This window comes from Mesoplodon densirostris, chromosome X (assembly GCF_025265405.1).
Source record: "Mesoplodon densirostris isolate mMesDen1 chromosome X, mMesDen1 primary haplotype, whole genome shotgun sequence".
Lineage (NCBI taxonomy): Eukaryota > Metazoa > Chordata > Mammalia > Artiodactyla > Ziphiidae > Mesoplodon > Mesoplodon densirostris.
In genome coordinates, this window is record NC_082681.1 from 4151082 (window position 1) to 4174288 (window position 23207).

Here is a 23207-nt window from a genome sequence, read left to right on the forward strand (position 1 = left end):
GGGTCCAGCGTCTCCTCAGTCCTCCCTCAGGGGCCTCACCTTGACTCCACGCAGGACCTGGGATTCTCTCCTGTGCCTGCTTGAGACCCTGCCCCTTATACCCCCTCCCCAGCGTCTCTGTGTCCCGGATGTTAGGAATTGCTGCAAGAGCTCATCCCACACTTTGGCCTTCCTGGGCTGACTTTGTTCGGGGTTCCAGGGTCGCGTCAGTTTTCCCTCAGGGTCCTCCGTTTCTGTCCTGCTAGGCCCTAGGCTTCTCATCTGCCCACCTGAGGCGGCACCCCTCACCACAAGTCCCCAGTCTCTGTGGGATCCTGATGTTGAAGTCCGGACGTGCGCTCATCCCACCCCAGGGCCTCCCAGGGCTGAAGGCAGGGACGGCTTTCTCAGGGACACCCCACCTTCCAACCTTGATCTGGGTCCCAGGAGCCCCGCAGTCCTCCCTCTGCTCCTCACCTTGGCTCCCCTTAGGAGCCAAGGTGATAGATATATTTTATTTCTATCTATATCTATATTCTATGTATATATCTATATTCTATATCTACATATAGATAGATATAGTTTATTTCTTTCATTCTCGCTCCTATAGTTTTCTAGGATTTATCATGGGAACAGAAGACAGAAGCTCAAAACTGACTGCCATCTTGGCACATAAATTTATAGCACTAATTCTGTAAATCTATAAACAAGGAGGATTGACATGGTCGCCGTATTCCGTTTCCCATCATTGGATATGCTATGCTGCTTTTTTATTTAGGAACCCTTGAACCTGAGTCTTCCAGTAAACTTGTATAATGTCTCCATAAAGACCTTGTCTACATATTTGTTAGGCGTCTTCTCAGGTAACTTTTAAAATTTATCGCCGTTTTAAAATGAAGCATTTTCTATTACATGTTCTAAATAGTTATTGCTCTTGCACGGCAAGGCTCTTGATTTGGTGCTGGTGACCTTCCATCCTCTATTTTTCTGAAGTCCCTTATTCCCTTGACTATTCCATGGGCCCCTTCCTTTGAATTTGCGAGATAGATGATCATGTTGTAACATGAAATGCTAGTTCTTTTCAGTTTACATATTTCTTCTTTATTTTGAGATCCATAGCTCTGGCTTTCTGTTTCAGTGCAGCTTCAAAAATTAGAGGTCATAAAATACTTCTAGGACTTGTCCCTCACAAGAATGCTTCTAACATTTCACATTGCTGGATGTTTAAATATGTGTGGATATATGTATGTATACATACACAAGTGTATATATATATGCTGTATGTTTATATATGTGTATGTACTTATGGGGTGTGTGTATATATATATATATATATATATATATATATATATATATATATATATATATATATATAGTTTCTGTACATATGGCTATTTTAAGTTGCTGATTTCTTAAATTCAAATGCATTTTTCACAACACTGCCTTGTACTTCCTCTCCCATGCTTAACGGTTTGGATATCATATATCCTTTTGCTTTGCATATCCCTCATCTACTTTTTGGGGATACAGATGATTTTACTATTTCTGTCATGTGCCCTTCCTCCACGCTTCCTCTATGTTTACTGTACATTTGTTTGAACAATGACATTTTCCCTCGTAATTTTCATATTTCCAATTGTGGCCTTTTCTTTACAGCTTCGAGAAGTCCCTTTGAAATTTCTTGAAAAGCTGGTTTCATGGTGCTGCACTCCTTTAGTTGTGCTTTTCTGCAGGACTTTTGATCACTCCACATGTGAACAATAGGCTTTCGGGGTAGAGCATTCTTGGATGTAAGTTTTTTCCTTTCAGCATTTTGGAAATATGGTGCCACTCCCTTTGGCCTGCAGCTTTTCTGCTGAGAAGGCAGCTGATGGCCTAATGGAATTTCCCTTGTCAGTAACTTATTGCTTTTCCCTTGATGCTTTAATATTCCCTCTGTATCTTTAATTTTGGCTATTTGAATTACAATGGGTCTGGATGTGGTCCTCTGTGGGTTGATCCTGTTTGGGACTCTGGGTGATTCCTGGACCTGGATGTCTGTTTCCTTCCCCAGGATAGGCAAATTTTCAGCTATTTCATGTTCCATTATGTTCTCTGACCCTTTCTCTCTCTCTTCTCCTTCTGGGACCCCTATAATGCAACTGTTGCTGTGTTGGATGTTGTCTCAGAGGTCTCTTAAACTGTCTTCATTTTTAAAAATTCTTTTTTCTTTTATCTGTTCAGCTTGAGCGATTTCCACTATTCTGCCTTCCAGTTGGGTGACGTGTTCCTCGGCATCATCTAATATGCCCTTGGTACCTTCTAGTGTATTTTTCATTTCAGCTCTTGTATTCTTCAGCTCTGTATGGTTCTTTGTTATATTTTCTAACACTTTGTTAAGCGTCTCACTGTGTTCATCCATTCTTCTCCCAAATTCTTTCAGCATCTTTATGATCATTACCTTGAACTCTTTATTGCGTAGATTGCTTTCTCCATTTCACTTGGTCCTTCTTCTGGGGTTTTATCTTATTCCTTCATTTGGACCATATTACTCTATCCCCCCACCCCCATTTTCCCTAATTTGCTCTTTTTTACTTTTCTGTATTTGGCAGGCTGGTTATATTTCTTGGTCTAGGAGGAGTGGTGTCTTGAAGGAGATGACCTATGCATCCCAGCAGTCCACTGCCCTTTTGTCACCAGAGCTCTATGCTCTAGTGTTGCCCCCCTATGGGGACCACGTGGTCCCTTCTGTTGTGGCAGGCTGACTGGTGTGGGCAGCCTGGTAGGCATGGCTGGCCCCTGGTCTGCTTGGGCCTTGCCTTGTGCCGAGGCTGCTGATCACTGGTGGCCAGGGCTGGGGCATGAGGTGTCTGGCTGCAGAGACCTGGCTGGTCCCAGGCCTGGTGCTGGCCCACCGGTGGGTGGAGCAGGGTCCTGGGATGGGTGGTTACAGGGCCAAGGGTTCTCAGATCTAGTGTCAGCCTGCTGTTGGCTGGGGCTCTTTCGTGACATAGCTGGTGTCGGGGTCCAGGGTGCCCTGAAGCGGGTGTTGGCCTGCTGGTCTGGAAATCCAGGGCCTAGGGGGTCCCAGTTCTGCTGCTGGCCTGCTGAGGGGTGGGCTTGGATCTGACATAGCAGGCTTCAGGACTACAGTGGTCCAGGGGCTGGTTCCTGCTCCCTGGTGCATACAGCCCGATCCTGGGGCTAGCGTCAGACCACTGGTGGATGGAGCTGTTTCCTGGGGTCTCTGGTTACAGAGCCTGGCCTGCTGGAAGAGGTGCCAGCTGGCTGGTAGGCAGACCTGGGCCCAGGGTCTCTGGCTGCCGAGCCCTGGGGTTGCTGAAGTTGGTGTCGGCCTGCTGCTGGATGGGGCAGGGTCTGGACAGCTGGCTGCAGGGCGGAGGGTCCCGGGGCTTGTTCGCCCACACAGGTGGCTGGAGCAACCTCCTGGGTGCTCTGGTGGCAGGCCAGGTCCTGGTAGGCTGGGGCTCAGAGGGTCCTAAATCAACTGGCCTGCTGGTGGTAGAGCTGTTTCCATGCTCACCTAGTGGCTTGGCCTGAGGCTTCCCAGTCCTGATGCCAACAGGCTGGTGGGCATGGCTGAGTCCCCTTGCCAATAAGCTGGAGGGAGGCCTCCAAAATGGCACTTGCCAGCAGGAGCGTCCTTGTGCTACAACGAGCGCCTCCACATGGCTGCCACCAGTATCCATGCCCCAGGGTCAGCTCCAGCCACTAACTTCCTCTGCAGGAGGCTATCTGTGATGAGCAGGTGGGTCTGATGGAGACTCTTTCAAATGACTGCTGCTGCACAGGGTCTTGGAGCAGGTGAGATTTGGTGTGCGTACTTTAAGAGGGGAGTCTCTAGTTCCTACAGCTGTCTGGCTCTGGTGAAAGTAAGACCCGCTCATCTTAAAAGCCAAATGTTCTCTGAGCACGCGGTCCTGGTGCATGAACTCCAGGCTAAGGTGCCCAGTGTGGGGCTCAGACCCCTCGCTTCTGGGGGAGAATATCTGCAATTGTAACTATCCTACTGTTTGTGTGTTGCCCACCCAAAGATATGGGTCTTGACTATACCATGAGTCTGATCGTCCTACCCATTTTGTTGTGGTTTTGTCTCTATATCGTAGTTAGGTATATATGTAGATAGATAGATAGACGAGTACTATGTTATGTTTATCACAGAGACTAATGCAGAATCCTCAATGTTGTACCATTCCTGAAGGAAATCAATGGACCACTTATGGTTAGTTGATTACAACATCTCACTTCCATCCTGGAGGGGGAGAGGGTCATCTTGACTGCAATGTGTATCACACATTCTAGATGTGGGTTTGACTTTCCTTCTTTCAGCGCCTCGCCTGGTGCCACTAACTGAGGCCTTAGAGAAGGCAGGACGGATTGACACAGGATATTTCACAGGACTACCCGGGACTTGTACAGCAAGCGAGGGGATCAGACGGCAGGTGGCCATGAGACACAAAGCCACAGTGTCAGCCCACACCTTCCAGAAGCTGCGGGTCTTCTGGAGCAGTGGAATGGCCTCGACAAAGCACACATGAGGTGTACGTTTGGAGATGAGAGCCCATGGTGGTGGGGTGTCATCCTCCAGGTTCTCAGACACAGTCGACATCCGTCATCATTATTCTACCACTAGATGGGAAACATGGTCCTTGAACCAGAGGGTAGAGTGACCCCACTTGCCATCACTCCCGCTGGCCCACACAGGAAGTTGTGCTTCCTGTCCCCCAAGTTTAGGGTCCGTAGTTCCACACCTGGGCTGTCCAGCCATTAGGCACATCTAGCTATTGACATTTAACTTTAAAGTGTCTTAAGGTAGAAGTCCAGGCCCTGGGACACACTAATCACATGTCAGTACTCAATAGCAGCCTCATGTGGCTACTGGTACCCTATTGACAGGGCTGGCAGGACCTATGGTTCCCAAAGCGAGACTGCTTCCCCCAGGAGACACGATAAGGGTCCTACTGACCTGTAAGCCACGGTTCCCACCTGGGCACTGTGGGCTCCTCTCCCTAGAGGCTCAGGTGCCAGTTCCCCATCCCCGAGTCTGCTCTCCACCCGGCCAGGCCCTACCACGTGGGCAAGAAGGCTTGTCCCCGGAATGAGGCTAGTGGTGAGAGGGCTGCAGGGTCCTCACGGGGTTCTTTGTTTTTTGTTTTTTTGTGGGTTTTTTTTTTTTTTGCGGTATGTGGGCCTCTCACTGTTGTGGCCTCTCCCATTGTGGAGCACAGGCTCCGGACACGCAGGCTCAGCGGCCATGGCTCACGGGCCCAGCTGCTCTGCGGCATGTGGGATCTTCCCAGACAGGGCACGAACCCGTGTCCCCTGAATCGGCAGGCGGGCTCTCAACCACTGCGCCACCAGGAAGCCCCTCACGGGGTTCTTGCTTGCAGCTCAGCTCCAGGCTCCTAGGCTGCATCCCTGCCCCCTGCTCCCGGGGATCTCGGCCCCTCCTGGGTCCCTCTGGATGTACCACCCCTAGGACACCTTCTGCACTGCCCAGAATCCACAGTGTTTCCACACCAATGTATTATTTTTGCTTAAGTGGAAAGTTTCTTCTGTCTTTGTATTTAAAAGAGAGATTTAAACACCATCTTATTTTTAAATATTTGTGGGTTTACATAAAGGATCCCAGATTCCCTGCAGGCAGCTGCCAGGAAGCAGAGGAAGACAACATATGGGCCAGGACTTGGAGTGAGTCTCTCCCCTGCAATGCTGTGTACTAGGTGTTCCACAAAAAGAAGCTGCTATAACTTTGCGTTGAAAAAAATTCCATTCATTAGGTGGAGGAGCTTCCGACAAAGCCAAATGGGCCTTGAATCTGCAACTACTTCTAGTCACTTCTCTGTGACGGGTACTTTCTAATACAAGATCCCATTGACTTTCCAAGGCTCTTGTGAATGTCAACAGGGAGGGTTCCCCCTATTCCCTCCAGAGCACCTCCTGCCCTTCCCTCTGCAATCAAGCCCGTAGTCGCAGCAGGCTGAGGATGTGCCCCTTCCTCCTCACGCAAGGACGCACCTCAGCCTGGGAGTCTCAGCTGCCGCCACACGATGGAACGTGCCTGAGCACCTGCACAGGTGCCCTTGGGCACCCTGACAGCCACGACCTTCCTGTGGGGCAAGGACCAGACACCAGACTGTGGGAGGAGGGCTAGTGAGTTTTCTTGGTAACATTCCGCTAGGATATGCACAAGGAGCCTTCCTTCACCTCCAAGGAGGCTCCTGAGATGCGTGGAATTCAGCTTCACTCGGTGTTTTTGCCACCATGGTTTCTATGACCATTCCTCACCTAAGGCTTTGGGGTCTGACCACCTAGGAAAGCTGATCCATCAGTTTAAGTGTCCAGCAGCCACTTTCAAAGAAGTTGCCCCATTAAAATCCTGCCAACAGTCTGGGGGTGGTTACCAAAGCTGCTTCAACTGTATGCCTCAGGGCTGAGTAAATTGTGAGCGAAACCAAAGTCCACTCACCCCTCCCCATTTGGAAGATGTTGAGTGTATTTAGGCGCAGGCAGAATAACCAGGACTCTGAGGGTCTCTGCCCAAAGTACACCTTCTCTTCCTGCCCCAGAAGATCTATCCACGACGGAAGAGAAACCTCTAATTTGCACGTCCCATTTCAGATTTGCTTCTCACCCCTAAGACTCCGTCTACACGCCTGCTGCCACCACCACCCAGCCTCATCACCCTCACTTCCCACAGAAGGAATCCCCACTTCCCAAAGGCCTAAACTGCCCTGGCTCGGGGCACTTACCCTCCAGGGCCCGCTCCTGGAGCCCCACCACCTCGTCCTGTGTTGACTTGTTCTGTGGAAGTTAGGGGACGTCTCACCACGTTCCTCATGTGACTGCGGCTCCTAGACCATCACTCTAGGTGCGGCTGTGTGCTGCTTTTCCTAGTGGCCCCACTACTAACACAGGCCCTTCCAGAGAGCAGAGGCTCCGTGGAGGTCGGCGGAATAAACAAGCCAGTGAGCAGGGGGCTTATTGACTCAGATTAATTTTCAGCTATTTCTTAAGTGAACGATGCTAATCTGATATTTACACATACATATATGTATGCACATTAGTTTTGGAAAATGACAGATGAGAAGGCACAAGAAGTAAGAATTAACTAACTTGTACTTTTATTTCTCTTTTTCTTGACCTCATCCATTGCATTCTAAAGTTCTTTCTTATTTCCAAGAGATTCATATTCAAATGCCATGATATCTTGTTCAGGTTCACAAAATAACATGGGAATCTTACAGTTTCCTTTACACAATAGCAAAACTCTTGTCTTTGAACTGAATTAGTGCAAATACATGTGTGATTAAAGTCATTCACAAACTTAGATACCGAACGTTATTAAGCCTTCTTTTAAAAGGAACAATATTTGAAAAATACCTAAAGAAAACAGAGATGAAATTCCATGTCATCAGACACAACAGGAACCCAAAGATGCTGCACACCGGGTTCCCCCCTCTGGCCCGGGCCCTCACTGCTTAGAAGGCTGACCGCTCCCTCTTCAAACTCAGAGTGAAGGATCAGCCTCCCTTCCTGCCCCACAGGAGAAGCTGCTGGACGTGGGCCTGGAAGGAGCCTGGCTGCTGCTCTGGCTCAGGGTCCCTGTTCCTCATCGCTCACACCCTCTGCAAACAGGGATGGGAAGGACCTGGAATCCCATCCACTGACCCAGAGCAGATGCCCCAGGACCTGACACTTGCTGGTCTCTGCATGGGCCCGGGGACCCCAGAGGAACTCGTAGCGGGCGGAGTCGCTATGGGGCACCTGCCGGTACTCCACGTAGCCCTCCTGCACCCACACTTTGGTGAGGAGCTCCCTGGGGTCCCCATAGATGCAGTGCTGCTTCCCTGCATACACCCCCATGATGCTCAGCCCTTCCCAGACCTTCTCCTCAGGGGCGCGGTTGCCCTCTAGGAGGATCAGGCCCTGGATCAGCACCAGGAGGCTGGCCTTGGGCATGCTCGGCCCATCGCCCAGCACTGCATCACAGGTGAGGCCCAGGGTGGGGACCAGTTCGTACGTGCGCTCGCTGGGGTCCACCTTCTTCACGTCCACACCAAACACCAGCTGCATGCACTCGCAAGCTTCTCTGAAGACCACAGGGAAGTGGTCCCGATGGTCACGGAGGACGATATCAAGCATCTCCGCCTTGGAGGTCGGCTCCCTGGTGTGATACTTGAGGAGCAGGAATGCCACCAGGTCAGCTACCTTCAGTGGTAGTGGGTCTAGGTGCAAGGGATTAGCATCTTCCTGGTCATGCCAGGTGCTCGGCCCTTCCTCATCTTGGGGGCTGAGGCCGTCGTCTTCACATTGGCTCCAAGGAGGGGCGGCCATGGCAGTGGGGGAGGGGCTCTGGGGGGGACTGGGTTCTCCAGCATCAGCCACCTCCTCCAGGGTGCCCAGGAACAGGTCAGAGTAAGAGGAGGAGGACGAGGGGGATACGGCCTCCTCCCCCTCAGCCCCCAACAGCTGTGCCTCCACCAGGCCCTGGGCCGGGACTGGGGTCTGAAAGTCTGCCTCCGGCTGGCGGAGCTCACTCATCTCGACCAGGGGCATGATGACTGGGGTCGGGCCGCCGCCGACGGGAGTGTGGGCAGGGGCGACAGGTAGGGACCACGGACCTGGGGGAGAGAGGGCGTGTGAGCGGCCTCGGCGGAGAAAGGCACCCTGGGCAGCTCTGACAAGAGTCACTTACAGGTCTCGTCTTCAGGGGTGCCCTCGGGCCTCACAGGGGCGCTCCTCCTGGGCGGCCTGTCCCCTGCCAACCTGAAGAAGGAAGTGAGGGGGCTCCTCAGGGTGCAGCCAGCATGGCCCCAAGTTCTGGGGCTGAACAGGACGGTGGGGTGACTCGGGTGTTGTGGGGTCCCCTCTGTTCTGGGAGGGGGAGCCCCTGGGTACACACTCAGGGCACACACCTCCCCTTGACTCCTGGCACTGCCTGGGCCTCCTCTGCTCTGTAGCCTGGGGACACGGTCCTCAGACTTGGGCCTTCGCCTCCCGGTTCCTGGAGCCCCTGTAAGAGGGATGGAGGGGGCACCTCTTGTGTAGACTGTGGCACAGACCTGGGCCCCTCGGTGCTGGTAGGAGGGATGGGCTGGACTCTGTGAGATCCCCCCAGTTCTGAGTTCTGGGGTGGGTGGTCCCCTCGGGGCTCGCTCCTAGTGCTCACTGTTCCCCTTAAGGGCCTGGACTCTCCCCTTTGTGGGCCTGAGGGGAAACTCAGAACAAGACCCTGAGTCTGAACTGAAAGCAGCGAGGGGGTCCCACATGTGGCTGCACCTGTCCAGGGCCTCCCGAGGGTCCTAGGATGGGGACATCCTGGGTCCTCACCCCCTCGTAACGTCCTGTCTAGGCTCCCAGCACTGACCACAGGGGCAGGTTTCTGTGGAGGCCCCTGTACCAGAGCTGGGCGTCTGCTAAGTCCGCCCTCGGGGTCCTGGGAGTCCACCCTCTGCGGACCTGAAGCCTCACCCCTCACACCAAACACCTGACCTCCCGAGGACCCTGAGCCAGAAGTCAGGAAACATCTCATCTGCTGACCGTGCTCTGGCGCCTCCAAGGCCCCCGCGGAAGGGCAAAGGATCCCTCCCTGTGTTGGGGTCTAACGTCCTCAATCCTTGCTTCCTCGCGTGCAGGCTGGACTCTGGGCAGGACCTGGGATTGTCCCGTCTGCCAGTGTGAGTCCCTGCTCCTTCTACCAGGGCTCCAGTCTCTCAGAGACCCGGACGTCAGGACGTCAGGACAGGCCTACTGTGCTCATCTCGCCCCGGGGCCTCCCACGGCCACCTGCCAGGGCGGGGATCTGGTGGGTCCTTTTTGTCCTCTCTCAGGGTCCCCTCAGTCCTGCCTAAGGGCTCTAACCTTAGTCCACCAGGGACCTGACATTTTACCCTCTGCCCTCATGAGACCCTGCCCCTTATCCCAGGTCCCCAGCTTCTCTGAGGCCCGGATGTCAGGATGTGCTGCTGTGCTCATCCCACCCTATGGCCTCCCAGGGCCAGCTCTGTTCTGGGATCCAGGCTGCACTCAGTCCTCCCTCAGTGCTCTCAACTTGACTCCACGCATGACCTGGAATTCTCTCCTGTGCCCGCCTGAGACCCCGCCCCTTACACCTGCTCCGCAGTCTCTGTGAGACCCTGACCCTTATACCCTTCCCTGCCTTCAGCCCTGGGAGGCCCTGAGGCGGGCTGAGCACTTGGCAGCGAGTGCTGACTTACGTATCCGGGTCTCAGAGAGGCTTAGGAACAGGTATAAGGGGCCGGTCTCAGGTGTGCTATGGCTAGAATCCCAGCTCCTGGGCCTCACCTACAATGGGATGCTGAGTGACAGGCCGAGCATGCCCAAGACCGGCGTCCTGGTGCTGCTCCTGGGCCTGATCCTCCTGGAGGACGACTTTGTTGCCCCTGAGGAGGAGGTCTGGGGAGCACTTAGCAAGACTGGGGTGTGTGCTGGGAGGGAGCACTACATCTATGGGGAGCCCAGGGAGCTCCTCACCAAAGTGTGGGTGCAGGAGGGCTACGTGGAGTACCGGAAGCTGCCCCACAGCGACCCCGCCTGCTACAAGTTCCTCTGGGGTCCCCGGGCCAACGCGGAGACCAGCAAGTGGCAGGTCCTGGAGTATCTGCTCGGGGTCAATGCATGGGATCCCAGATCCTTCCCATCCCTGTCTGCAGAGGGTGTGAGCGATGAGGAACAGGGACCCTGAGCCAGAGCAGCAGCCAGGCTCCTTCCAGGCCCACGTCCAGCAGCTTCTCCCGTGGGGCAGGAAGGGAGGCTGATCCTTCACTCTGAGTTTGAAGAGGGAGCGGTCAGCCTTCTAAGCAGTGAGGGCCCGGGCCAGAGGGGGGAACCCGGTGTGCAGCATCTTTGGGTTCCTGTTGTGTCTGATGACATGTAATGTCATCTTTGTTTTCTTTAGGAATTTGTCAAATATTGTTCCACTTAAAAGAAGGCTTAATAAGCTTCAGTATCTAAGTTTGTGAATGACATTAATCACACATGTATTTGCTCTAATTCGGTTCAACGACAAGAGTTTTGTAATTGTGCAAAACAAATTGTAAGATTCCCATATTATATTGTGATCGTGAACAAGATAACGTGGCATTGGAACAGGAATTTACTTGGAAATGTGAAAGTAATTAGCAGTACAACTGAAGGCCACCCCGTTGTTCCTCGGGACACACCGTCGTCGGCTCAGTGGTGTGTGCCCTGAGGTGGGGCTGTCTGTGTCCAGCATAGGGCAGGACCAGGCCCCGGGCATGTGGGCCAGAGGGTGAGCGGTGGCCCTGGGTGGCGTGGGCATTGCCGGCGCCCATCTTCCTGGCGAGAGGCCACCCGCGGGGCCCTCAGGAAGGGAGAGTGTGGGGGGATGGAGTGCCGCCAGGTGGGATGTAGCGGAGGCACCTTGTTGGAGACCCTGGGGTGGGGGGCCGGGACCCGTGGGCTCTGGTGGCCGTTAGAAGTTCCTCTCTGTGTTATCATGCCCTTTGTTCAATGGTTTCTCTTAATAAATTTCCCTGAAAGTTTCAGCAGAGTGTGGCCTCTGCTGTGGGTAATGGAGGGAAAGGGCTGTGGGGCGGGGGGTAGGGCGGGGGTCCAGAGTAGGTTTCCTGCTCAGCACCCATGGGACACCTCTCCAGTGAGAGGGTAGGGTAGGCACTTTGCAGACCCAGACACGGTGAGGGCTTTTCTTCCATTTCATAGGTCAATTGTACAGTTTTAGCGAAAACTGATAATTGCCTGAAAAGGCAGCAGAGAAGTGAAAATGTAAATGAAAAACTTGATTATCTCATCAGGAAAAAGGGAACATCGGAGCAAAAATAGTTGGACAGACAGTGCTACGGAATGAATATTTGTAATCCTCTCCCCCTCATTCACCTGTAAAATTCTAACACCCAAAGGGATAGGATTTAGAGGTGGGGCCCTGGGAACAGATTAGCCCATGATGGGGGAGCCCTCATGGATGAGATTAGCTCCCTTATAAGAGACCCCAGACAGCTGCCTCATCCTCTTGTGCCATGTGAGAGGATGGCTAGTTGATACAACTAGACAAGAAATCAGTCCATATAAAGAAGAGCTTTATTACTATTGCTTTATTACTCAGCTGTACAAAGGAACGAAATTGGGTCATTTGTAGAGACGTGGCTGGATCTAGAGACTGTCATACGGAGTGAAGGAAGTCAGAGAGAGAAAAACAAATATCGTATATTAATGCATATGTGTGGAACCTAGAAAAATGGTACAGATGAACCGGTTTGCAGGGCAGAAATAGAGACACAGATGTAGAGCACAGACATATGGACACCAAGGTGGGAAAATGGTGGGGGCGGGGGTGGTGTGGTGTGATGAATTGGGAGATTGGGATTCACAAATGTACACTAATATGTACAAAATGGGTAACTAATAAGAACCTGCTGTATAAAAAATTACATAAAATAAAATTCAAAAACTAAAAAAAACAAAAGAAATCAGAATAGGTTTATGACATTATCAATCACAGTAGAAAACCACCTGTAAAGACAAATTGAGTTATTTGCCACAATGGGCTCTGCATCGCCAAGTTTGCTCCCCCAACTCCACAGCCTTGCAGGGAGGCCTTCCTATTGGTGGAAGGCCAATGGGCGTGTCTTTTGCTTCCTGAGGCGCCAAACCTTGGGACCTCAGGCCCTCAGTGCGCATGGCTACTGCTGCTCCCGTAGCAAAGCGCCTCCTCACGTGCTCTTGTCATCCAACCACCTTCTCTGTAAAGAGACGTCTAGAACTTTCTCCCTCATCTTCCTGGAGCTTCCGGGAGCACCCGGAAACCCACGTGGCATTCGCACAGAGTGCCTGGGACCGTCGGCTGCAGAGTTCCTGGCTGCACTGCTGAGACGAGCTCTTCAGCCCCTTCTGAGCGGGACTCCGGAGTCATCCACAGGGTCAGAGCAAGTCAGGAGACAGGCGGGGGCTTTGCCGGGGGCTGGACTCCGCAGGTACTGGGGCCCCTGGGAAGGAGTGGAGGTGGGGGGAGGGCTACGGGCTGCTCAGTTGGGAGTGGGGGAGCGGCGGCGGAGGGCAGCGGGCTGAACGGGGGCTGAGGGAAGGGTCCCCCGGTGTTCGGGTCCGAGGGGAGGACCGCTGGCTGCTGGGGTGGCTGGTGGGGGGCGTTCTGGAGTTGGGGTGCAGAGGGTGGGGCTAATGGCTAAGCGTGGTGGGGGCCAGAACGGAGGGCTTCCTGCTGGGTGGGTGGGGCCGGCTTTGGGGGCCAGAGGAGAGGACGACTGGCTGTGGGGGTGGGGAGGATGGGATGGGCGGGCCCCCGCCCCACGGGCTGACAAGGGAGGGGAGGGCTAACGGCTGCTGCGTGTGGCGGGAGGAAGGGGGAGGTACTCCTGGCTGAGGCGGGGGTCGATGGGGAGGACTCCCGGGCGCGGGTTCGGTAGTTGTTAGGGGAGCTCCCGCCGGGGTGGGGCGGGGCGTGGGGTGGGGGGGAGGACGCTCGTGGCACGAATGGGGCTCGGGCTCCCGGGTGGGCGGGGGCACGAGGGGTGGGCTCTGCGTCTGGGGTGCGAGAGCCGAGAGCCCCTGGCACTGAGGGTGCTCGGGGGAGGACTCCCCCGTGTGGGGAGGTGAGAGAGGCACTCTGATGTCTGTGCTTGAGGGGGCGCCAGTGGAGAGTCAAGGTGAGGAGCCGAGGGAGTGCTGAGGGACTCCCACGGGATCTTCTCAGCCCTGAGAAGCCCTGGGCTTGGTGGCCTGATGTGTTGTGCATAGATTCCCCCTGGGGGTCTCGGGACAGTGAAAGCCTTGGTGTGAGGGTCCGGCCTCGGGTGAACACAGGGGGCGTCCCCGGACCTGCCAGGGCTCAAGCTGAGGACTCTGGAGGGGGACAGAGGGGACCCCACTGATCCCTGCCCCTGCCATCAGCCCTGGGCAGTCCCGGGACGGAATGAGCACTTGGCAAGGAGTTTTGACTTCCGCCTCCAGGTCTCAGAGACACTGGGGACCTGGTGTAAGGGGCGGGGCCTAAAGAGGGCGGAGGGAAGAATCCCAGGACCTGCCGGGAGTCGAGGTGAGGAACCTGAGGGAGGAATGAGCGGACCCTGGACCCCAGAAGAGAGGGGGCCCTGGGGAGGCGATAGGGTGGGATGACCCCATGCAGCAGTTCCTGACATCCGGGTCTCCGAGACCCTGGTGAGGTGGTATAAGGTGCGGGTTCTCAGAGAGGCTGGGGAGGGGGTATAAGGTGCGGGGTCTCAGAGAGGCGGGGGAGGGGGTATAAGGGGCGGGGTCTCAAGCAGGCACAGGAGAGAATCCCAGGTCCTGCGTGGAGTCAAGGTGAGAGAACTGAGGGAGGACTGTGGGGAACCTGGACCTCAGAACAGAGTTGGCCCTTGGAAGCCATACGGCGGGATGAGCACATGCAGCACTTCCTGAAATCGGGGTCTCAGGTTTTCAGAGACGCTGGGGAGGGGGAGTACAGGGCGGGGTATCAGAGAGGCTGGGGAGGGGGTATAAGGGGCGGGGTCTCAGAGGCTGGGGAGGGGTTAAAAGGGGCGGGGTCTCAGAGAGGCTGGGGAGGGGGTATAAGGGGCAGGGTCTCAAGCAGGCACAGGAGAGAATCCCAGGTCCTGCGTGGAGGGCCCTGAGGGAGGACTGAGGGGAGTCCGGACCTCAGAACAGAGTTGGCCCTGGGAGGCCATAGGGTGGGATGAGCACATGCAGCACTTCCTGACATCCGGGTCTCAGAGAGCCTGTGGTCCTGGGATCAGAGGTGGGGCCTCCACTGGGGAGAGTGGAGAATCCCGGGTCCTACCATGAGTCAAGGTGAGGACCCTGAGGGAGGACTGAGGGGATCCTGGACCCGAGAACGTGGGTGGAATGTGGTGTGTCCTGGAGAAATCTGTCCTTGGCCTCAGCTTGTGGAAGCCCCATGGCGTGATGAACAGGTGGCAGCCTGTCCTGACTTCCTCATCTGGGTCCCACAGAGACTGGGCACCTGGTATGAGGGGCAGGGTCTCAGGGGGGGAGGGGGGAGAGTCACGTGAGCCCACAGTGAGAGTGAGCACCCTGAGGGAGCACTTAGGGGACCCCACTGAAACCCGCCCCTGCTGCCAGGCCAGGCAGGCCCTGGGTGGCATGAGCACACGAGGTGTGTCCCAACTTCTGCATCCGGGACCTAGAGAGAATGGGGAGCTGGTGTGAGCAGCGGCGTCTGGATGAAGACGGTCCAGTCCTGGACCTGCAGGGACGTTAGTTGGAGACCCTGAGGGAGGGTCGGCACTTGGACTCCAGAACCCCGGGGCCTCTCTCCACCCCTGCTGTGCCCCTGGGGCCTGGGCTTTTGGCTCCAGGTGTCACCCCCGAAGGGCAGCCTCGCAGGTTGGACCCGGTGAGGGTCTGGGTTGAGGGGTCAGGAGGCTCAGGCCCGGGGGGGTGGAGAGGGCCTGTGTGTGAGGCGCCCCAGGATGAGCCAGGGCGGGAAAGGCCTGATCCACCCTCGTGGAGAGCTGTAGGTCCCCAGCTCCCTGAGAGCAGTGACCCCAGGGGCCCGGCTGTCCCCTGTCCCCCATGGGAGCCCGGGCAGGGAGGCTGGGATGACGCGCCTTCCTGCTGCGCCATGCTTGGGGGTGCTGAGCGGCTCAGGCTTCAGGGGGAATCGGTCAGCAGGGGTCAGGTCAGGCTCCACGGGAATAGGGGCGAGGATCCTGGGGCCGGACTGAGGACGCAGCCTTCCAGAACAGAGGGCACCCTGCGTGGGGTCAGGGCAGCCTGCTGGGGAGGGGGGACCTGGCGTGGGAGGATGGCGTCAGGGCATCTAGGGAGCACATCTGCTCAGCAGCGGGAGGAGCCCCAGAGCCGCCAGGAGTCAAGGTGAAGACCCTGAGGGAGGGGTGAGGGGACCCTACCCTCACCACAAAGAGGGAGCCCACAGGAATCCCTCCAGCCAGCCCTGGAAACCCCCGCAGGGCCCGTACGTCAGCCTCCTCATCCAGACGGCTGGTCTCGGCCAGGGGGCCTTGCTCCGTGGGTCTGGCCTCAGGCCCTGGCAGGGGGAGTGGTGAGCACTGGGGAGACCCCTCCTCACACAAAGGACTTGGAGCCCAGCCGGCCCTGCCTCTTTTGTCACCCATGGGTGTCCCAGAATAGGTGGGAGCATTGACGGCCCTCATGTCCTCTCCTGGTGTCTTCTGGAGGTGAGGCCTTGGCTGAAGGAGATTGGTCACAGTCAGCAGAGGGGGCTGTCCCAGGCCCTGCAGGGTGTCAAGGTGCAGACTGAGCCGACCGCCATCGTCCCAGCACAGATGGACCCCACGGAGTTTGATTGTCCCCTGTGACCACTGTTAGCCCCTGCGCAGGTGTGGCCAGTATTCAGGGCCCCACACTTCTTTCCAGTGCAGGGAATTTGTCTTGAGAATTTTGCCTCAAGACAGCAGACGGCAGGGCCCAGGCCCTGCCAGGGGGAAGGGGAGGCCCTGCCCTGAGTGAGCACAGAGGGGGCCACCCACGCCAGGACAGTGGGAACGTCACAGAGTCCAGCCCAGTCCTCCTACCAGCACCGAGGGGCCCAGGGCTGTGCCACAGTCTACACAAGAGGTGCCCCCTCCATCCCTCTTACAGGGGCTCCAGGAACCGGGAGGCGAAGGCCCAAGTCTGAGGACCGTGTCCTCAGGCCACAGAGCAGAGGAGGCCCAGGCAGTGCCAGGAGTCAAGGGGAGGTGCGTGCCCTGAGTGTGTACCCAGGGGCTCCCCCTCCCAGAACAGAGGGGACCCCACAACACCCGAGTCACCCCACCGTCCTGTTCAGCCCCAGAACTTGGGGCCGTGCTGGCTGCACCCTGAGGAGCCCCCTCACTTCCTTCTTCAGGTTGGCAGGGGACAGGCCGCCCAGGAGGAGCGCCCCTGTGAGGCCCGAGGGCACCCCTGAAGACGAGACCTGTAAGTGACTCTTGTCAGAGCTGCCCGGGGTGCCTTTCTCCACCGAGGCCGCTCACACGCCCTCTCTCCCCCAGGTCCGTGGTCCCTACCTGTCACCCCTGCCCACACTCCCGTCGGCGGCCCGACCCCAGTCATCATGCCCCTGGTCGAGATAAGTGAGCTCCGCCAGCCGGAGGCAGACCTTCAGGCCCCAGTGAAAGCGCAGCTGGTGGGGGCTGAGGGGGAGAAGGCCACATCCTCCTCGTCCTCCACCTCCTCTGGTGACGCCTATGTCGAGTTGTTGCCCCAGGAGGCACTTCGTGTGCTGATAGTTGACCTGGTGGCGTTCCTGCTCTTCAAGTGTCGCACCCAGGAGCTGACCTCCAAGGCGGAGATACTGAACGTGGTCCTCCGTGACCATCAGGACCACTTCACCATCGTCTTCGGCAAAGCTTGCGAGTGCGTGCAGCTGGTGTTTGGTGTGGCCGTGAAGGAGGTGGTGCACCTCCACGAGCGCACCTACGTCCTGGTCCCCATCCTGGGCCTCACCAGTGATGCAATGCTGAGCGATGGGCCGAGCATGCCCAAGGCCAGCTTCCTGGTGCAGCTCCTGGGCCTCATCACCCTATACGGTGACCACGCCCCTGCGGAGGAGGTCTGGGGATTGCTTAACAACAAGGGTCTGTGTGCTGGCAGGAGGCACTGTATCCATGGTGAGGTCAGGGAGCTGCTCACCAATGTGTGGGTGCAGGAGGGTTACGTGGAGTACCGGCAGGTGCCCCACAGCGACCCCGCCTGCTACGAGTTCCTCTGGGGTCCCCGGGCCCTCATGGAGGCCAGCAAGTGTCAGGTCCTGGAGTATCTGCTCAGGGTCAGTGGATGGGATTCCAGGTCCTTCCCATCCCTGTCTGCAGAGGGTGTGAGCAATGAGGAACAGGGAGCCTGAGCCAGAGCAGCAGCCAGGCTCCTTCCAGGCCCACGTCCAGCAGCTTCTCCCGTGGGGCAGGAAGGGAGGCTGATCCTTCACTCTGAGTTTGAAGAGGGAGCGGTCAGCCTTCTAAGCAGTGAGGGCCCGGGCCAGAGGGGGGAACCCGGTGTGCAGCATCTTTGGGTTCCTGTTGTGTCTGATGACATGGAATTTCATCTCTGTTTTCTTTAGGTATTTTTCAAATATTGTTCCTTTTAAAAGAAGGCTTAATAACGTTCGGTATCTAAGTTTGTGAATGACTTTAATCACACATGTATTTGCACTAATTCAGTTCAAAGACAAGAGTTTTGCTATTGTGTAAAGGAAACTGTAAGATTCCCATGTTATTTTGTGAACCTGAACAAGATATCATGGCATTTGAATATGAATCTCTTGGAAATAAGAAAGAACTTTAGAATGCAATGGATGAGGTCAAGAAAAAGAGAAATAAAAGTACAAGTTAGTTAATTCTTACTTCTTGTGCCTTCTCATCTGTCATTTTCCAAAACTAATGTGCATACATATATGTATGTGTAAATATCAGATTAGCATCGTTCACTTAAGAAATAGCTGAAAATTAATCTGAGTCAATAAGCCCCCTGCTCACTGGCTTGTTTATTCCGCCGACCTCCACGGAGCCTCTGCTCTCTGGAAGGGCCTGTGTTAGTAGTGGGGCCACTAGGAAAAGCAGCACACAGCCGCACCTAGAGTGATGGTCTAGGAGCCGCAGTCACATGAGGAACGTGGTGAGACGTCCCCTAACTTCCACAGAACAAGTCAACACAGGACGAGGTGGTGGGGCTCCAGGAGCGGGCCCTGGAGGGTAAGTGCCCCGAGCCAGGGCAGTTTAGGCCTTTGGGAAGTGGGGATTCCTTCTGTGGGAAGTGAGGGTGATGAGGCTGGGTGGTGGTGGCAGCAGGCGTGTAGACGGAGTCTTAGGGGTGAGAAGCAAATCTGAAATGGGACGTGCAAATTAGAGGTTTCTCTTCCGTCGTGGATAGATCTTCTGGGGCAGGAAGAGAAGGTGTACTTTGGGCAGAGACCCTCAGAGTCCTGGTTATTCTGCCTGCGCCTAAATACACTCAACATCTTCCAAATGGGGAGGGGTGAGTGGACTTTGGTTTCGCTCACAATTTACTCAGCCCTGAGGCATACAGTTGAAGCAGCTTTGGTAACCACCCCCAGACTGTTGGCAGGATTTTAATGGGGCAACTTCTTTGAAAGTGGCTGCTGGACACTTAAACTGATGGATCAGCTTTCCTAGGTGGTCAGACCCCAAAGCCTTAGGTGAGGAATGGTCATAGAAACCATGGTGGCAAAAACACCGAGTGAAGCTGAGTTCCACGCATCTCAGGAGCCTCCTTGGAGGTGAAGGAAGGCTCCTTGTGCATATCCTAGCGGAATGTTACCAAGAAAACTCACTAGCCCTCCTCCCACAGTCTGGTGTCTGGTCCTTGCCCCACAGGAAGGTCGTGGCTGTCAGGGTGCCCAAGGGCACCTGTGCAGGTGCTCAGGCACGTTCCATCGTGTGGCGGCAGCTGAGACTCCCAGGCTGAGGTGCGTCCTTGCGTGAGGAGGAAGGGGCACATCCTCAGCCTGCTGCGACTACGGGCTTGATTGCAGAGGGAAGGGCAGGAGGTGCTCTGGAGGGAATAGGGGGAACCCTCCCTGTTGACATTCACAAGAGCCTTGGAAAGTCAATGGGATCTTGTATTAGAAAGTACCCGTCACAGAGAAGTGACTAGAAGTAGTTGCAGATTCAAGGCCCATTTGGCTTTGTCGGAAGCTCCTCCACCTAATGAATGGAATTTTTTTCAACGCAAAGTTATAGCAGCTTCTTTTTGTGGAACACCTAGTACACAGCATTGCAGGGGAGAGACTCACTCCAAGTCCTGGCCCATATGTTGTCTTCCTCTGCTTCCTGGCAGCTGCCTGCAGGGAATCTGGGATCCTTTATGTAAACCCACAAATATTTAAAAATAAGATGGTGTTTAAATCTCTCTTTTAAATACAAAGACAGAAGAAACTTTCCACTTAAGCAAAAATAATACATTGGTGCGGAAACACTGTGGATTCTGGGCAGTGCAGAAGGTGTCCTAGGGGTGGTACATCCAGAGGGACCCAGGAGGGGCCGAGATCCCCGGGAGCAGGGGGCAGGGATGCAGCCTAGGAGCCTGGAGCTGAGCTGCAAGCAAGAACCCCATGAGGACCCTGCAGTCCTCTCACCACTAGCCTCATTCCGGGGACAAGCCTTCTTGCCCACGTGGTAGGGCCTGGCCGGGTGGAGAGCAGACTCGGGGATGGGGAACTGGCACCTGAGCCTCTAGGGAGAGGAGCCCACAGTGCCCAGGTGGGAACCGTGGCTTATAGGTCAGTAGGACCCTTATCGTGTCTCCTGGGAGAAGCAGTCTTGCTCTGGGAACCATAGGTCCTGCCAGCCCTGTCAATAGGGCACCAGTAGCCACATGAGGCTGCTATTGAGTACTGACATGTGATTAGTGTGTCCCAGGGCCTGGACTTCTACCTTAAGACACTTTAAAGTTAAATGTCAATAGCTAGATGTGCCTAATGGCTGGACAGCCCAGGTGTGGAACTACGGACCCTGAACTTGGGGGACAGGGGGATTCTATGGACAACACATCAGGCCCCCAAGCCCAGGGCTTCCCAGGGCTGAGATGGTCCCGCGGGGGTCCCTCAGCGCTCCCTCGGTCCTCACTTTCCCTCCCAGCTGGTCTGGGCCCCTCCCTCTGCCCAACTGCCTTTGGTCCCCTGAGACCCAGGCCCTCCCCTGCCAGGACCCCTGAGAGGGAAGCGGGGGTCACGGGTGGCGCTTATACCCACAGCCCTGCCGGGGGTCTCTCAGGGCTGACAGCACGGCTGACCTGGATGCCTTGCAGCCTCCGAGTCCCCCTCACGGTTGTACCTTGAGTCCTGGTGGGGCTGGGCTCCTTCCCTCTGCCGACCTGGCCCCAGCCTCCCTGACCCAGGCCCTCGCCTCCCCCTCCCAGGGGGATCAGTGCACGTCCCATCTGGACAGCATGCCGGAGGGCTCCCAGGGATGTCGGGAGGGCCTCAGATGCACCCCCTGGGGGCCCGCAGTCCTCCTCTGGTCCTCACCTCGACTCCAGGCAGCACCTGGGCCCCTCCCTCTGCCCACCTGAGACTGTGCCCCTCAGACCGAGCCTCTGACCCCCCGAGATCCCTGAGGACTTGGGGGCGGTGGGCGGGGATGGGCAGCCTGACAGCCCAGCCCGGTGTGCCCCAGGAGTCCCAGTACGGGTGGAGTTGCATGCTGGGGGGCCCTCTGTTCCGGGCCTGCTGGACCCCTCCATCCTCACTCAGGAGGGTCCTCCTCAACCCCTCAGAGAAAAGCGGCAGTCCCAGCACAGATGCTGGATGGGGGGCTGCCGTGCCCATGACCGTGGGGGGAGCACAGAGAACCGCACACCTTCCCCTCGGGGCTCCTCACCAGCCACCAGACTTTGGAAACCTGTTTTAAGAAAGGTTTAGTTTTAGCTGAAGAGGCCTGAGCAGTGGCAGGTGATTTAGGGGAACACTTGGTTTGATGATTAGATCATGTTACCTGTTGGAGTTACGTGATTGTCACTTTTTCATCCTGATTCATAGTGAGAAATACATTTTACATGTCTGTGTAGTGTAGTGTGTGTCCTATACATATACCTATATATCTATAACGTGTGTGTAGAATATATGTGTTTATATACCCATGCATCGACACACCACATGTATGTATAGGGAACGTGTCATGTATGTTCCAGTACCCACACTGAGGTCATCCACAGGGCCCTGAAGGGCACAGACACTCAGGCCCCCTGGGGATGCTGAGAGTCCTCCAGCCCGGCCGTCCCCGTGCTTTGAATGCAGGCTTGCCGCCTGCCTGACAGCCAGTGTGCCCGGGGAAGTGAGCCTGCAGGAGAACGTGGGGCCACCACGCCGCTGGGAGAGAAGGAAGCAGAGTGGGCAGTGGAAGGAGAGAGCAGGGCCCAAGCCTGAGCATAAGAGCCGCCTTCAGAGGGCCTTGCCTCGGACCCCCACGTCCAGGACCCTTCTCCATCCTCACGCCCTCAGTCCTAAACCCTCACCCTCTTCCCTGGCCCTCGTGTCCATTTCACGAGAGATGGTGACCTGATGGGTCTGGGGAGGCCACGGAGAAGAGAACCAGGAAAATGTCACCAGACGCCGGACCCGCAGAGAAAAGCAAATGTCAATCCTACTGTCCAGACACCAGAGAGCACCCCCAAACTGAACACCCACAGGCTCCTGGCAGGGACCGTCCCCTCCACACCTGTGTGTCTCAGGACAGTAAGGGCTCTTTTCAGGCCTCTGACCAGGGCGTCTGAGGGCCTTCACCGGGTGTCTGCTAGGTGCCCGCACTGTGCCGGGGGTGGGCTGTCACCTGTCATCGTTTCCTGCTGAGGGGACTCAACTGCTCAGCCAGGCCCAGGACGGAGGCGCAAAACACGTGTTGGGCGGAACATTGCTCTCATGTCCCCACGCTCTTTATTGCCCTGCAAGGTTCTGACCGCGTTACCACCTCCATGTGTCTACAGGGTCTGCCTGGTCAGGGTCTTCTGTGGGCCGCCCGGAGGGGCCAGGTATTCCAGGAAACAGCGGGAGCCCTCGTAGTAGCGGCAGAAGGGACTCAGGGGCCGAGGGATCAAGGTCAGGGGAGGTGGCAGGCCTGGCGGCCATCTTGGTCATCAAGCGTGCGCGAGAGGCAGCGGCGAGGCCACCGGAAGCCGCGCGGTGGGGCAGGCTGAGGAGCTGGGGGGGCGCGGCAGCCAGGCCCAGAACGGGCCAGGGAGGACGCATGTGGGTGGGACGCCAGGCGCAGCAGAGCCAGGGGACCTCAGCGGGCTGGGCCAGCTCTGCCAGGACAGGGACTAGAAGGACTAGAGGGACCAGGGCCGGCGCGTTGTGATCCAGCGTGGGGGGCTTGGCTGCTGTCCGAGGAGGGGCCGGAGGGACAGAGTCAGTCCTGGCCAGGGCAGAGGCATGGTCGAGTTCCAGGTCACTCGGGGTCCCCTGGATGTCCTCAGCATAGGGTGGGAGGCCGTCCTGTGGCTCCGAGGTGCTGGGCGGTGGGAGGTACCCCAGGGCTGCCGGCTTGCCGCCCACCTGCCCGGATGCTGGTTTAGTGTGCTCCCTCCTCTTCATCCTCACGAGGAGGTGCGGGCAGTCTCTCTTAAACAGGGGACTGCGGTAGAAGTGTAACTGAGGTCGCAGTTGAGAGAGAAAAGGAAACCCCGAGTCACAAAAGAGTTGCTCGCAAGCAGCAGCCCCCTGGCTGGGCCCCTGGCCGCCCTCCCCCAGCCAACCCAAGGCCTCTTTGGAGAAAGGG

General features: G+C 56.3%; 2 protein-coding genes across 2 annotated transcripts; one reads left to right on the top strand and one right to left on the bottom strand.

The window, feature by feature from the left end:
- Positions 1–7575: 7575 nt before the first annotated feature.
- Positions 7576–8523, bottom strand: LOC132482640 (melanoma-associated antigen 8-like). The gene has a single exon (XM_060087951.1). The coding sequence runs from the start codon at positions 8521–8523 to the stop codon at positions 7576–7578; it is 948 nt and encodes a 315-aa protein (XP_059943934.1).
- Positions 8524–15763: 7240 nt separating this feature from the next.
- LOC132482641 (melanoma-associated antigen 8-like) lies at positions 15764–17824 on the top strand. Its single transcript, XM_060087952.1, has 5 exons — positions 15764–15834; positions 16106–16294; positions 16494–16679; positions 16829–16899; positions 16974–17824. Exons 1-5 carry the CDS (start codon positions 15764–15766, stop codon positions 17822–17824), a joined length of 1368 nt encoding a protein of 455 aa, XP_059943935.1.
- The last annotated feature ends 5383 nt before the right edge of the window (positions 17825–23207 follow it).